This window comes from Malania oleifera, chromosome 3 (assembly GCF_029873635.1).
Source record: "Malania oleifera isolate guangnan ecotype guangnan chromosome 3, ASM2987363v1, whole genome shotgun sequence".
NCBI lineage: Eukaryota > Viridiplantae > Streptophyta > Magnoliopsida > Santalales > Ximeniaceae > Malania > Malania oleifera.
This window is the reverse complement of record NC_080419.1, coordinates 33,651,897-33,668,872: the sequence shown is the minus strand read 5'-3', so window position 1 is coordinate 33,668,872 and position 16,976 is coordinate 33,651,897. Positions and strand designations below refer to the sequence as shown.

General features: G+C 37.8%; 1 protein-coding gene across 3 annotated transcripts; it reads right to left on the bottom strand.

Moving 5' to 3' along the window:
• Positions 1–3,590: 3,590 nt before the first annotated feature.
• On the bottom strand, positions 3,591–16,336 carry LOC131150664 (probable methyltransferase PMT3). Of its 3 annotated transcripts, none has more exons than XM_058101520.1 (9): positions 16,088–16,333; positions 8,626–8,698; positions 8,173–8,528; positions 7,839–8,003; positions 7,533–7,715; positions 6,668–7,262; positions 5,406–5,518; positions 5,045–5,265; positions 3,591–4,538 (listed from the first exon to the last, which is right to left on the bottom strand). In XM_058101520.1, exons 3-9 carry the CDS (start codon positions 8,452–8,454, stop codon positions 4,214–4,216), a joined length of 1,884 nt encoding a protein of 627 aa, XP_057957503.1. In that variant the 5' UTR covers positions 8,455–8,528; positions 8,626–8,698; positions 16,088–16,333; the 3' UTR covers positions 3,591–4,213. The 3 variants fall into 3 exon arrangements, with proteins under 3 accessions (XP_057957503.1, XP_057957501.1, XP_057957502.1); XM_058101518.1 differs by having other exon boundaries at positions 8,173–8,490; positions 16,088–16,317; XM_058101519.1 differs by having other exon boundaries at positions 8,173–8,698; positions 16,088–16,336.
• Positions 16,337–16,976: the final 640 nt, after the last annotated feature.

Genomic DNA, 16,976 nt, shown 5'->3' with positions numbered 1-16,976 from the left:
TCTCTCTTGCTCTTACTCCTCGCCTCACGTAGTTTTCTCGGTACATGCATTCCACTCAAAATATGAGCCACATCCCCAACAATTACTATCTCTGTGCTCCGTAATAGATGGAGTTCTTTTACATAACCAACAATTATTTGACACTCTCAAAGTATTGTTACCATTGAAAGTCTTTATAAATGAGTTTGGATTTGGTTTACAAATCATGCAAGTATTTTCAAATAAATCAACCCAAACGATAGGCATGAAGGTTTTAACAATTCATAAGAATTGGGTGAAAATGCAAATGAGATCGAGCAATAAATAAAATTGAACATGTCAATGAAGCAGATTGAAGAAGTCAAACACTCTTGCTTAACCGAATCACTTATGCATCCACAACCTCAATCAACGCCTGTAGAACAAAATGAAACTAGTCAACACACACCAAATTAAAAGCATTTTTTACAAAATAAATAAACTAAATGCAATTTTACTAAAATTGCTTTACATATTAATGATAATTTTTTTTTACAATATTTGTAACATTATTTGCAATTGAATTTTCCATCAACTTCAATGTTCCTGTTTGACTCCCCCAAAGTTGTGCAACGCACAAATGGGAAAAAAATATCATTTAAACTTCTAGAAAACATAAATAATATCCATTTAACGGGTTATAAAACATTTCAAACCAAAAATAAAATCAAAACTATGAGGGGCTAAGTTAAGTTAAATAATAGTGAAAGAGATGGCAATTATATCATGGTATTAAACGAAAAACAAACACATTACTTTATTGACACTTTACTTAATTCACACATTTCTTGCCAACTTCAGCAAATCATGATTGCACCAATCAAGAAATTGCCTTAATCATCAATACGACATTTAGGATTTGACCAACGCACCAAAACTTAACCACAACAAATTAGGACAAGATGATTAGATGTAAATTTCATGTGTAAGAAAAAAATTTGTTACTACGTGCCTTGTTCTGATTGTACTAAAATAATTCAGCTTTAAGATTGTTGGAATATTATAGAAGGAAAATTATTTACTAGTAAAATTAATATTAAAAAAAAATATAAATACTTATCAGAAACTGAGGCATGGAAAGACCATTGTCCTTAAAGCCAATGTCGCACCTATGGAGAACATTTCTCAATGCATGTAGTCACAGCGTGCACGACCTTTGGGATTACTCAATTGGCTCAAATTTGTATGCGCTTACAAACACTAGAGCTTTAGGAGATGTTGTGTCATTTAATTACCTAATAAAACATAAATATCAAGAAAGTGTAGACAATAAAGTTATCTGGAAAAAGAAAAACCGTATTTTAAAATGAAATTGGATTACAATTTATATAGATAAAAAACTTCTAGCTTATTTCAAAAATGCGATTTTTCTTCTTTGAGATAACTTTATTGTCTACAATTTCTTGAGGTTTATAATTTGTTGGGTAATTAAATGACACTATGTCTCCTAAAACTCTAGCGTTTGTGAGTGCACATAAAATCAAGCCAACTGAGTAATCTTAGAGGTCGTGCATGCAGTGACATGCACCGAGAAATGTTCTCCATAGGTGCAAAAGCGGCTTTAAGGACAGTGGCCCTTCCACGTCATAGCTTGTGATAAGTATTTGTATTTTTATTTAATATTAATTTTATTAGTAAATAATTTTCCTTCTATAATATTTCCAACACCCTTTTCTAGAATAGGTGGGAATTGGACATTACTCATAAAGACTGATTCGCTATCAACATGTTCATATATGTTGAAAAGATTAATTAAGATCGCTACATATATGTTTGATGGATCTGGTATCCTCTACCCATTCACACGTATTTTCTACAAGATTTACTTTGGATACCACAACAACAATTAGCTCTTCTTCCACTATATTAGCTTAGAGCTTATTACGACCTCTCTAGTGAAACCTACACTAAGGTGTATGATGCCCAAGCCACAAAGATAACAGTTACCTCTTGTCTTTTTTATGTTGGAAGAGTTGTACCTTGGTTGTTAGAATGGTTGTAGTTTCAATCGTCTCTTCAATTGTTGATTTGGTTGTGCGACCGATTATTGGTCTAGTTGTTTCCTGTGGCATTGAACATTTTTTGTTGTAGCTCCCCCTAACTTGTTTCCATTTTGATGTTCCCTCGGATCTCTTTTGATCATCTTCTACCAAGTTTGCCTTTCCCAATATCTTTACGTAGACAATAAGTTGTTCTAAATTCATGTTTCTTTTTCTTGTGAATCAAAGTTCCTTTAGTCTCATTTTTAGGATGGCGGTAATTTATTAATCAGAGAACCTGTTTGGAACATATCATTCACTTTTATTCTCTCAGCCAACATATCATGCAACAATATTTGAAATTCTCAAATTTGGAGATCTTTTGTTTTTTCATCAATCATCTCATAGCATAGGAATTTGCTACAAACAAATTTGTTGATTCCAACATCTTCTCTGATTTAGTTCTTGTTGAAAGTTTCTCATATTTTCTTAGCACTATGATACTTATAGTAAATATCATAGAATTAATTCATCTAAGTATTGAGAATGTATTTCTTGCACCTCTTGTTATTTTCTTCTTACTTTAGTCTAATGTGGTTATTATTTCCTTTTGGTTGAATCCGAGGAGTCTCTTGACATATATCACTGACAACATTTTCAAGACAAAATAATTTTTTTACATTCCCATGCTTGTAATTATTCCCATCAACAGACTCGCCACAAGTGAGATGAGCTAGTAGTTTCTCCAATATAGAATTGAAGTTAACCATAATAGTTTTCAGATTGTAGAAATGGAGATGTAATTAAATAAAAACTATGTCAACTAGTAAAAAGATTATTGTAGAGCAGCTGAGCCGTGGTAGAATCACTATCCTTAAAATTGATTTCATGCCTCCAAAAAGAGTTTCTTGGTGCAAATAATCACAATGCGCAAGGTTGTGTGCACTTATAAGAGTTTTAGGAGTTATAGTATTAGGTTACCCAATGTAGATGAAGGAAAACAAAAATAAGGTGCTGAAAAAATAACAAGTTAGTTACTATTAGATGGAAAGAATAAGAATGCAAGACAAGAATAAAGATGTGTTCTAGTTGTGTTTTGAAAAGGGTTAGAGCTAACCTATTTATAGATTGCATAAAAGAGTAACATCCAGCCTTGGTTATTACAGCAGATAATGACATTTGATTGTTCAATTGTAAGAAATTAAAATGATAAAAAATTACTAAAATAACACCAAGAAAACTACTGATATTAAATAGAAAATAAACTAGAAAAAAATTGTTAGAATTTAAAACGTATCCAGCAAAGGCATTGTAATGATTTTCACATTGAATCTCATATTTGAACCTAGAAATTAGTGCCAAGAAAATAAAGAGTTATACATATATCAATCTCCAATGAAGCAAAAAAAGAAATGAATAAATGTAAAAGTAAAATGTGTAACCTAGATTCAAATCCCTAATTAACTTCTTTAACCCATTAGTTCATGTAGAAGTAGCAGTTGCACTATTTTGGGCGAAGAATTTTAATACAGACAAGCATGCATAAAAAGATATGACAATTTACCATCCAAGACAAATCATATAGGTGGATAATTTTTGCAATAATATGCTACGAATTTCCATGAGATAAGAATGTTTGGATTTGCAAAGAAACGTTTAATACAGCTTATTACAACAGTAATCAGTACACTTATACTAGGGACTAGAGACGCAATAAAGAAGAGACTGAACAACTGCAAGAGCACAAGACCAAATGTTCCACAACCAAAATCCGTTTAACCATGCCAACATGAGCGAACACATTCTCAAGTTTGGCAGCCCTACCAAATTTTTCGAGGACCCAACTTGATCTCAGAAGAAAATTAAGCAGTGAAATGCATGAAGTGGTAACCAAATCAGGATCAAGAAGAAAAAAATCAGTTTCCTTGCGCACTTCAGCAGAGCATATCTTCTATATGCTGCTTATGAATCCTTCGTAGTTGGAATTACCGTGGTGAGGCCAAATAAAGGTGGGGAAAGGACAAGAATGGCTTCTTATGGATTCTGGTAGTGAGACTTATCGACAGATTCAAAACAGGATAGGGGCTTTAAAAAATAATGAAAATCACTTGATGCTACAAAATTATACTGAGTATCCCAACAAATATATGGGGATACTTCTTGATCCATGGAAACAGGATAGAAATCATAGGGAAACAGAAAATGAGTTGCCTTACTCAGAATCCCTTAGCCTTAAGGCTTTCGGTTGTTAGCCACATCTTCTTTTGGATAACAAGCACAGAGTCATCACCATCCTGATCTGAATCGGAACTAGAATCAGCTGTTGCAACTGCTTCCCAGTGCAGTGCTGATAAATATTTCTTTACAAATTCTACAACAGGTTGTTTGTCCCTAATAATAATGAATCCAGTAGGCCTGAGGACCCGATCCATCTCAATCAGCAGGTCCTCAACACTACAGGCTTTCTTCTCAATGTCAGAAAAAATGGTCCAAGCGTGAAGCAGGTCATAAGTTCGTGGGTAGGTTGAGAAGGCTTCACACCTATCAAAATAAAACCATCCAATTAAAGGCACTGTAAAATCTGAAGATCCACACCTCATCATGCAATATCTTCTCCACGCCAAAAAAATATAGTAATAATAATAAATAAAAACTATAAAAAAGAACCCTTGGGTGAAATATGACAGTAAATGAAAGATCAATTTTAAATTAGCAAAATTCAACCAGGTAAGCACCAGTGAAACCAGGAAAAATGCATCAACAAAGCTGAGATAAGCTGCTGCTCAGCGAAAACTAACGTGTATATTTATTTTAGATCCCCAAATTGATGCCCACTCCCTTTATATATTATAGGCACATAGTGTAGCTTGATTCCCTCCATGGAGGTGGAGGAACTGGTAGTAGTAGGAGTAATGGTGGTAAAGAAAAATGTAGGCACTGGTAGGCCCACAAGCTCGAGAAAGGGAAAAGAACTTCATGAAAATGGGAATAAGTCTTCCAATATAAATGACAAACATAATAGATTTCTAAGAATCTTATATGCATACCAGTTGTGAACAGTGCCTATCAGGCCTCTGTCATATATGAGCTTGAGGGTGTTGGGTCTATCTTCTGGGACAACATTCATCACCCAGACATCCTTGCCCTTCAAAGCAGCTGCAAATGAACCCAAATTAGCCTTCATGTCCATCACATTCCTTAAGGTGTCTGATGCAATCTTAGGGCTCAAGAGATTCCAGTAGCTGTCAACCTGCTGTCGCCACATTTCCTGCACCATACCAACTCCACCTAAGCACACAAATCTATTTGTTTAATTTTTTCTGCAATAATGGATCCACACATGCATGGAAAACGCACTGGTATAACACAAACAGGCATTATTGATCAGATAATACTGCTCCAGATTACCGTATCTTTTTCAAAAGTTTCACTTGAATAGCCAAAATCAGCAAGTCGAGGAGGTGCTGCACTTAATCTAGCTGGCCAAGGGGCCAATCCACTTCCCTTGACCCTCTGGTCATCTGATAAAGCCAACAAAGCTTTAGTTACATATGACTACAAGCTACAATCAGGTACTTTTATCATAGGAGATTAGAAGCCAACATTGACAAGCTCCTGAATGAATACAAATACATACACATAGACACACATATATGCGTACATACATATACATGCACATATGTACGTACATACATAAATATATAGACACGCACATAGTAATGCTCTGCTAATGACTACGTGTCAACAAGTTTGGTGATTCCTTTTCGTGGGAAACACTCATTTATATAAAGGACAAGCTTGAACGAGCTCTTATTGAGCCGATCTACCATGCTGCTCATGAGTGAGTTCATTTGTTTGCAGCCCTACTCATTTATCTGTGTGCATGAGTGCATACAGGTGTAAAAAATACACACACACACGCATATTTAGAAAAAATTAAATTAAACTAAAATATAATATTCTGGAAGACATGATCCATTCTAGTAATCCCTCTAGTTCAAACACAACCTCCAATTGATATTCTAAAAACAACAAATGATCAAGCTGCCAGATATCTACTATAACAAAACTGAGTATGGTTATGCAGTGGTGTAAAAGGGTGGAGATAAAATTACAGCAGAAACAACAATCTAACAAAATGAAAACTAAAATGAATATAGTGTTTCTATCAACGTGTAACTGTGCACTAAGTCTGACGAGAATACCATAGCAGGAATAACAATGAAACAATAATAACCAAATTAAATATACAGCATTAGTCAATGTGTAACTGTGTATGAAGTCAATAAATCAGTTCTAATTCTAACAAGCAAGACTAAGATTTGGAGCAACAAAAGAAATTTCATCTTTTCCTCCTGTCAAACTGTCCAATTGATCGATTTTAACTTTTAAGCCATAAATTCCTTTTCCTTATGGTGAAAATAGTATGCCTGTGTCCTAAATTGAACCTTAAAAGAAAAACTTAGTCCCCTTGGGTTCCAATTTTGGAGGGAAAAAGAAGAGAGATAGAGCCCTAGGAATTCAAACTATTGAATTAACAAGATTTCTCATAAAGAGAAGCATGCCTATGTATCCATTTTCAATGCCAAATCACTTGAATGAGCTGCTTGGCATTTATAACAAAGCAACAGTGAAAATGATGCAAATAGCACATAAGAACAGAAACTCACGATCAGAGTAAGGAGTAATGCAAGCTTCCATTGGCACATCCCACACCACATCTGGATCATCGTCAGATCGGCAGAGAGGAGGCTGGGTTCCAGGCTCTCTTTCCAAGTAACATTCATTTGTAAGAGGCTTTTGCCAAATGACGGTCTGATTCCTCTTCATGGCTATTTTCCAACACATGCGTCCCACAAGGTCACTCATCTCTCTCCATATTCTGAGATCCTCTTCGTCTTGTGCATATGCTTCAGGTGATGAGTAGGCAAAATAGCCTCCAGGTCTAAGCAACCTATCTAACTCGAGAAGAAGGATCCCATCCCTTTGGAGCCAATCAATTCTACAACGAGAACAGTGAGCAAGCTCAAAAGATCTGCTTGGGTAAGGGAGCCGCTTTGTTCCTAAAACACCAAGATATGCAGGAATTCCTCTCTCTAGAGCAAATTGAATCTGGTTTTGATGCACATCATTGGGTGCCAAGGACATTGTTATAATATCAGATGAAAGAAGATAAGCTCCAAAACTTGCAACACCACAGCCAACATCAAGAACTGTCCGAATCCTTCCCTCATTGTTCAGAATATTATTTGAAAAATTAAGCATCTGCATCACAAGAAGTAATGATAATGTAGTGCCAGGATTTTGAACATGCTATGAAACAAAAGAATCGGCATTCTTGAATGCACAAACTAATATGCATTATCAAATATATGATGAACAGGGGGAAAAAGGGGGTCCCAGAGGAAGGAGGAATCAGTGATCTCAAAACATAGCTCACAAAAAGGAACTCCATATGTAAAAGATTATATTTTTATACTGCTACTTTTAAATATTTTTTCCCTTCTCTTATGCTGAAAAGGCAAGCAATCTTACATTTGCAAGTGAAGCAATATATTTATCAGCTCCATAATGGAAGTGAGTGCCGCCTCCTGGAAATACTATCTTTTCACCTTTTACAACCATCCAGTTCTGATCAGATTTCTCATGTGCAAGGTGAGTGTGAGGTATGTTTGCTTTCCATACTTCATCTCTACTTCTTGGCCACTTGATTGGAATCTATAACAGTACAGGAACCACAAAATTGTTAAATTTACTAGATCTGAACATAATGGGACAACCACAAAAATGAGAATGAAATGTTTGGATCCCATTATTGCACTAGCTTAACTACATCCTCACCTTGTACCCTGGAGGCGGAGGGGTCAAACAATTGTACCGCCTTTCAGGAAGGGGACAGTGTCTTTCATAGTGTTCCATCAAAGAAAGGTCCAGTTTCAATCTCATTTGGTATATAAGATTTCTATCTAGGCAGGGAATTAATTCTGAATGCCGAATATCGCATACCTTCAAAAATGAGAAACAAAAATATGAAATGCAGTGACAAAACAATGACATGCAAAAGATAAATTTCATGTTCTCTTGGTTTTATTTTTATTCTTTACTTAATTTTTATTTTTGGATTTTTTTTAAGGGATGGAGACGTAGCATTCACCAAATCCAACTTCGCACTTACCGGAAAACTCTTAACTATGACATCATCCTCACCCTCTTCCTGCCCAAACTTGGTTGAGGACTCATCATGCTTGCTGGCAAGATCAGTATCATCATCTCCACCAAACCCAAGTCTTCTCAAAGATCTGCTGCCATACTCTAGTGCTGATGCACTGCGGTTTTGAGAGCTGAAGATGGACCCATAATACACATATAGAAAACCAAGAAATAATGTCAAAATACACACAGAAGAGACCAAGTGCAAGTGCTTCTTTTGGGCTCCATCAGATCTTCCCCTCATCATTTATGTTTGAATTTTTTCAAGTACAGATCTTTACTCCTGCTTCAGTGTAGCACATCAAAGTGCAGATGTCATATCTGGCTCAAATCAGTGACCAAAATCCACTTAAACTATTGCCGTCAAATTGACTAGAAAGTATTGAACTTTTAACTGAATTTATTAATGTGCCAATACCAAAAGATAGCACCCCATAAATTCTTGCATGATCTATGGTATCCAGATATGGACCACCTTGAATGACCCTCACCTGAAAAAGAACAACGCAGAAAGGCAGAAAATATCAACTAAATTTGCAGACAAAGCAAGGTGAGCAAGCACAGGGAAGAACTTGCATGGTAATTGATCATTCCCCAAAATGATTATAAAAGACTAAAGTTGTAGACTATTTTACAATGATTCCTCAAAGATAAAAGCTCCTACAGTGCAGGTTATTTAAAGCCACTCTAATCAAATTATAGGTAATCTAATCAAGCCAAATAAATCATAAAAGACCTGTTAAAACTATCAGTTCAACAAAAGAGAGGTATACGTGCAAAACCTTAACAAAAGAAAAGCAAACTTCATCAACATAATCACTAACAATGAATTGACAAGGCCAGCAGTACACAATGCTAAAGCAGATAAGCAACTGTACAGAGAAACTCAGTAGATCAATTTCCAAGTGATCAATTCACATAGTGAAAACAAGGATGGCTATGAAATGGTTTCAATTTCTTTCTCCTTCCCCTTTCTTTGAAATTATCAACCTATGTCAAAAATGCCCTTTTTTGGCAAACAAGTGCATACATGTAGAAAACCAGTGGAACAAAACATAGGTCTGTCAAAATACTGCAATGGTCTCCAGTCTGTTTAAAATCAACAATCTGTCTTCAGTCATAAACCACTAATCAATAGGCACCATTGGCAAAGTGTCACGGGCCGACTATTTCACACCTTTGTGAAAGGACCGTGCGGCGCTAGCTAAAGCACTCTTGCTTAACTAGCTAGCCTATCGTTTACCACAATTCATCCAAGAAACACTTTCATTATCATTCAATCAAATATCAGTGGAAGCAGTAAGCAATTATGAAAGCAGTGGCAAGTAAGCAATAAACACTGAAGCAACGCAATTCATTAACAACACTTCCGTTAACATAGTGTGTCTAGCAAGGGAGGCAAGTTGGCTAAACACGTTGACAATATCTAGTGAGTTTTACAAGATTGATGAACACTCATCCTCCCCCTAAAGAGCTTTCTATGCAATACTCACTCTGGCGCTAGGAAACATCAAATGACCAAGGAGTCATACTGCCTTATTTGGCATAAGGAGAAACTACTACTATAAAGTAAACCTACACTAGTATTTACATGATGGAAACTCATTCTAAACACATAAGACAAGTGGTCACAGGCAAGCATAATGCCCTCAACAAGCTCGGCTAGTGACACTCCCCTACTTATGCGGTCGACGTTCTCACAGATTTTGACGCTAGGTACACTTCTACTTTGTCCATGAATGGTTGCATATCTTCCAAACCTACACTAGTATTTACATGATGGAAACCCATCCTAAACACATAAGACAAGCGGTCACAGGCAAGCATAATGCCCTCAACAAGCTCGGCTAGTGACACTCCCCTACTTATGCGGTCGACATCCTCATAGATTTTGACGCTAGGTACACTTCTACTTTGTCCACGAATGGTTGCATATCTTCCGCATAAATCTAGCTGATTTCTTCATCGCCAAAGACTTTCCATTTCACTAAGAACTCTCGCCGCTTCTTCCTTGAGGATGTGAACTCTCTGTCTGCAAGGATATCTTCAACTTCACGTCTGTCAAGTATGGAATGAACTTAGAATCATGGAACCTGAATAGAATTCATTATAGGACCTAGTGTATCTCGTTTATTTTAGAAGATGCTATGCTACCACTCGGACTCACTTTGGTATCTAATTGAACAAAAATGATGATATTCTTCCTCCATTGATCAAGAATTTAAGTATCATGCGTAAGCGGGGAATAAAATATAAGGCGATAAAGGATAGGAACAAATGATTCTAGAAGGGATTATTCGTCTTCCTAGTTTTCGAGTTGGTTCCCAATTGACCGTCGATATCAGATCTTGGTATCTTCGTATTCGAGAATTAACAAATTCAACTCCGCATTGTTCACAAAATTTCGAGTCTTTATTAAATTTAATAATATACTTAATTTATTAATTTAAATTAAATTTAAAATTATTTAATTTAAATTAAATTTCCGTTGTCTTCAATTCTACTCTGGTCGACTGACTTCTGCTTGGATCTTCGGTGTCAACGTTGAACAGCTTGAGGCAGCTAACGTGAAACACATGATGCACTTTCATCCAAATTGGAGGGTCGACTTAGTAAGAGGTCTTCCCCGACTTTGACCAAGATGGGGACTAGTCCTTCATTTTTGCGAAGTCGTTTCCTATCTCATCCTCGTAGTGACCTAATTTGTTCAGCATTGAGCTTAACAAGCACCAATTCACCTACATTGAAGTGATGCGGTCTTCTCCCCTGTTCTGCCCACTTCTTCATCCACTTAGAAGCTTTCTCCAAATAGGCTCAAGCAATCTCTGCATTCTATCTCCATTCTTTGGTGAAGATGTACGCCCTAGGGCTCTTTCCTTTGTATGGCTCGTTCACTGTGTGAGGTAAGAGCGGTTGCTAGTCTGTAACAAGCCCAAAAGGACTCTTGTTGGTTGTTGAGCTCCTTTGGGTATTGAAACATAACTGAGCCTCATCAAGTAGTTGCACCCAATTCTTCTGGTTGACATTGACAAAATGGCGCAAGTACTCTTCTAGTAGCCCATTGAATCTCTCTGTCTATCTGTCTGTCTATGGATGGTAACTCGAAGAGATGTCAAGATATGAATCGACGATTTTGAAAAGTTCTACCTAGAAATTGCTAGTGAATCTTGAGTCTCGGTCACTAACAATGTCTTAGGGAACACCTCAATATTTCACAACATTCGTAAAGAATAATTGTGTTGTCTCCTTTACCGAACAGTACTTCGGTGCAGCTATAAACGTACCATACTTCGAAAACCTGTCTATAACCACTAGTATAGACCCTACATCTTCCACTTTGAGTAGGTTGGTGATGAAGTCAAGTGACATATTTTCCCACGGTTTGGATGGTACTGGTAGGGGCTCCAACAGCCCTACAATCTTCTTCCGCTCCACCTTGTCTTGTTGACAAGTGAGACAAGTTCGGGTATAATCAACCACATCATCACGCATGTGCGGCCAATTATACCTCTGCTTCAATAAGGCTAAAGTGCGCCGCCATCCTAGATGTCTGACCCACATGGTATCATGACACTCTCTCAACAGTGTCATCCTCAGATCACCACCTCATGGCACAAAGAGCCGACTACCATGGGTCATCACCAATCCGTTTTCCATCCATAACTGACGTGCTTTCCCCTCTTCGGTCAACTTTATTAGGTTCTGCACAACTGGATCTTTGGCTAAATTCTCTTTGATGCGCTCCCGCAACGTCGAAGTAACAATACTCACAATCAAGTGTGCTACCATCTGCAAGTCCACCAGCTCGACCTTCCTATTTAGTGCATCTGCGACTTGGTTCAGGCGCAAATTCTGCCAAGAATTCCTGCCATCGTACTTGGGTGTCAACTTCGGCTATGTGAAGAAATGGCTAAATCCCAAGTTATCTATTAACCTTGACCCAAGCCTCCACAAGCGGAGACAATGTATCACCGCTAGCATCTCCTTCTCTTGAGTTGTGTACTTCTGCTCTGCTTCACTAAGATTACGGCTTTGGTACGCAATAGGATGTCCCTCCTATAACAAGACTCGTCCAAGGACGAAGTCTGATGCATTTGTTTGCACCTCGAAGGGTTTCATGACATCCGAAAAAGCAAGTACCGGATCTCTCATCATGGCATCCTTCAAGTCATCAAAGACTCCCTAGCACTTCTCAGTCTAGTTCCACCCCTGACCCTTCTTTAGTAGTTTTGTCATAAGAGTCGTTTTCCACGAATACCCCTCTACGAACTTCCTATAATAGTTGGCAAAGCCAAGAAAGGAATGCAACTCCTTTACTGTCGTTGGGGTCTTCCATTCTTGAATTGCCCTTACCTTCTCCATATCCATTCGGATATGACCTTGCCCAATCATATAACCAAGGAATTTGATGCTTCGGCGAGCGAAAGAGCACTTCTCTTTCTTTACATATAGACTGTTCCCCCTCAGCCTATCGAACACCTTCCATAGATGCTCTTCATGTTCCTCTAGAGTAGAATTGTAGACAACAATATTATCCAAGTACACCACAACAAACTTGTCAAGGTATTCACGAAATACCTGGTTCATCAAGGTACAGAATATTGTAGGCGTATTCGTCAACCCGAATGACATCACCAAGAATTCATACGCCCCCATACCGCGTCACACAAGTAGTCTTTGGCTCATCTCCATAAGCAATTCTCACCTGATGTAGCCTGACCTCATGTCAGGTTTAGTGAAGTACTTAGCATGGCTCCCTAATCCAACAAATCAACAATCAATGGAATAGGACACTTGTTGTGCACTGTCACCTTGTTGAACGCGGGGTAGTCTACACACATCCACATGCTCCCATAATGTTTCTTCCGAAACAACGCTGATGCTCCGAACAGTGTTTTAGAAGGGCGAACATATCCCACTTCCAACAACTCATCAAGTTGTTTCCTCAGCTTTGCTAGCTTTGGAGGCGCCATCTGATATGACCCCTTAGTATGTGGTTTCACTCCTAGCAATAACTCGATCTCATGCTTCACACCCCATCGTGGAAGCAAGTTATAAGACAGCTTATCCAACATCACCTCCTTATACTCATCCAACACAGCTTGGATGGCCGTAGGCACCAGCTCTTGGCCTACTTCTTCACCTACCACCACCGTAGTTAGATATGCCCGCTCACCCTTTCTCCATTTTTGAGTTGCGTGGCTAAAAGGAACTTCCCATCGTCTCCTTTCCTCGCAATGGTTTGCACCATGCAAGGGTGATTTCCCATTAGACATAGGGAACCAGCAAAAGTCATTAGCAGTGCCTTCATCCCCCTCGAGAATTCCATTCCCAAAATGACTTGAAAGTCATCCAATGGTACCGCTATGAAATTCGCATGACCTCCCCATTTTCCAAGCCTCACAGTCACTTGCTTGGCTACTCCCAATGTAGGATGGGCTACAGAATTCACTGCTTTCATGCATCCTGTATCCTTCCCCAACGATAAGTTGACTCTCCATGCTTTTGGCTGCTAAACAAAATTATGAGTAGCCTCGGTATACACTATACTGTGGGTACTCTTCCCATTGATCCTCAAGTCCACAAACATCAGTCCTTTTGCTTGTGTAACTTTCGGTGCTTTTGCCTGGTTTTCCAATGCATTCACCCGCCGCATTGCACCCACCCTTGGAGTATCCTCCTCTTCCCCATCACTTTCCCTTACCTACTCTGTAGTGGAAGCCGGTAAGGCATTAAGTGTTGCTTTGTGAGGGCACTCAAAAACTCTATGAGAGCCTTGACACAAGTTACAAGAAATTTTATTTTTTCCATTGGGTGTGTTGAACCCTCGAGACGATGAAGCTTCTTTTGAAGTTGATGCTTTATAGTCGGCTCCCCCACTTTTGGATTTTCCCTTCTTGAAAGACTTTCTATTGTTTCCCCCTACGCCAAACTCGTTGGACGAAGCGGTAGTATCACTGGCCTAGTCAATCAAGCGTTCCGCAACAGCTTGTGCGGTATACAAGTCTTGAACTCTTTGCCTATGAAGTTTTGTTCTTGCCCATGGTTTCAAGCCCTCAAGAAAATAGAATAGCTTATCCTTTTTCGACATGTCCGTGATATCCAACATCAAAGAGGAAAATTGTTTCACATATTCCCTGATTGACTCGGTATGCTTGAGGTCTCTCAGCTTTTTCTTAACATTGTACTCAACATTCGCAAGAAATAATTGGGCCTTGAGCTCTCTTTTCAAATTTGCCCAACAATATATCCACAACACAGCATCCATTTCCAATTTCATTGTACTTAGTACGCCACCATAGTTTGGCATCACCAACCAAGTACATGGTTGTAGTATCCACTTTCACTTGTTCTGAGTCCATCCTCATAGCGCAAAAGTACTGCTTCATATCAAATAAGAAGTTCTCCAACTCCTTGGTATCACAGGCACCCCCATACATCCTGGGTTCTGGTACATTGGTCTTGCTAAATCTCAGAGTGTTAAGAGTTTCCCATAGTAAGAACCATCAGATTCATCTTTGCATCCAGATCAACTATCTGAGATTGCAAAGTTTCCACAGTATGGTGAAAGTCTTCTGACATTTCACCTATCAAACTTGCTTGATGCTTTTGTGATTCCATCACTTCATCAATAAGTCCCCTCAATTGAGCCATCTCTGTGGCCACAGTGTTGACTGTTGTCTCAACCTATGCTTCCAGCACACTGATTCTCTCAGTATTGATTGGTGCTACGGTCATTTACCAAAACTTTCCAAATCTCACAATGAAGGCAACTGAATTCACCTAGCAACTAACTGAGCTCTAACACCAGGTGTCACAGGCCGACTATTTCACACCTTTATGAAAGGACCGTGCGGCGCTAGCTAAAGCACTCTTGTTTAACTAGTCAACCTATTGTTTACCACAATTTATCCATGAAATATTTTCATTATCATTCAATCAAATATCAGCGAAAGCAGTAAGCAATTATGAAAGTAGTGGCAAGTAAGCAGTAAACATTGAAGCAACGCAATTCATTAACAACACCTCTATTAATATAGTGTGTCTAGTAAGGGAGGCAAGTAAGCTAAACACGTTAACAATATCTAGTGAATTTTACAAGATTGATGAACACTCACCCTCCCCCTAAAGAGTTTTCTATACAATTCTCACTCTGGCACTAGGAAACATCAAGTGACCAAGGAGTCATATTGCCTTATTTAGCATTGGGAGAAACTACTACTATAAAGTAAACCTACACTAATATTTACATGATGGAAATCCATCCTAAACACACGAGACAAGTGGTCAAAGGCAAACATAATACCCTGAACAAGCTCAGCTTGTGACCAGGAACTAAACAGCTAACCATCAGTGACTTAAAATTCATAGCTCCCGGAAATTTTGTTCTAGACATAGTATCTTCTTTTCTTAACTATTCCACTTACATCGGGAAAGATTTTCCCTGCCAACATTCTCAAAGGAAACAAAAGAAGAGCATTTAAAGAAATTTCCGAATCTAGGTAGCTGTAAAGAGAGAAAGAATACGAATTAGAACTTTTATCCCTACCATTAATATCTTTACGTTCGATTGATTTTTTTTAGACAACATATCACTGAAGAAAATGACGGCTCCTGAAACTACTCAAGGAACTAAATAACAGATCTACGACAAACTACCGTAGAAAAATTACTTTCCGCATTTAAAGCACGTAAGAAACGTTCAAAATTTACCGAATTTGAAGGCAAGAACTCCACGATTCACGAGAAATATATAAGCAAAAAGACCAACAATTTAAGTCAAGTGGACCAAGACGATCCAATAAACGAATGGAAGTACAAGCAGATCTAAAATAAGAATCAAATGTCGCAAAGAAAAAAAAAAAAAAGCGCGCACATACACAGAGCAAAAGACGAATGCAGAGATCAAGGTTAGATCCGATTCGAATCTTGAGAATCAGATACGGGGAAGGAAAGGAATGCACTCGTACGCAGGAACCCTAGAGTCGCCAGACGAATGAGAGTGGCTGGAGAAGAGAGTGACTGATGCAGAGAGAGATACAGATTAGATCTCAAGAGTAAGCTTTCGTTTTACTGTTATGAGAGTGCGTGTGCGGGTATGCTGCGCGCGCGCGCGTCAATGCTGCTACAGTCGAGGCCGTCAAGCTGTTTATTTATATTTTATTTAGGCAATATGATTTTTTTTTTTTTTTATCCCGTTTGTCTCGGTTCCGTGTCCACTACGAATGTCTAGATTTTGTACGGATTTTATGGAAAATGCGTGTCCCACCAACTTGGCAAAATAAATAAAAATTCATTAATTTGAATTGAATTCAATTAGTTTAAATTGACTTTTAATCCATCCACACATTAAATGAGTTAAACATGATTTAAATTTTTTTTATTTGCCTATAAAGGAGTCAATTAATAAATTTAGGATTTTATCCAATGAATACTTGTCTATCCACTAACAACTAATATTTAAATGCATTGATAATTTCATATAGTCATGCTTATTAGATATCAAATCAATTAGCATAAGTTTTATTAGGCAAAGACTAGTCTCACACTCTCAACTTTTGCACTACTGAAAACGTGTCTAGGTCTATCATATGCCCACATTCAAACTCAAGCCCAAATACTTAAGTTTTCTTATGATCAAAACAAAAGTCTCCAAATTCATGCTCCGAAAAATTAAAAAAATTATAATTTTGTGATTAGTTATTAAATGTTTAATATATTACCAAAATATAATTTTAAAAATAACTTCAATTATTGTGTTATAAAATA

What these genes read in the sequence shown, in the direction of transcription:
- LOC131150664 (XM_058101519.1), bottom strand. Translation starts at nt 8,454, where the DNA reads ATGATGAGGGGAAGATCTGATGGAGCCCAAAAGAAGCACTTGCACTTG. An exon ending in TCATAGTTAAGAGTTTTCCG is followed by an intron (nt 8,004 to 8,172) that starts GTAAGTGCGAAG and finishes TCATTTTTGAAG; the next exon opens with GTATGCGATATTCGGCATTC. An exon ending in CTCCGCCTCCAGGGTACAAG is followed by an intron (nt 7,716 to 7,838) that starts GTGAGGATGTAG and finishes GTACTGTTATAG; the next exon opens with ATTCCAATCAAGTGGCCAAG.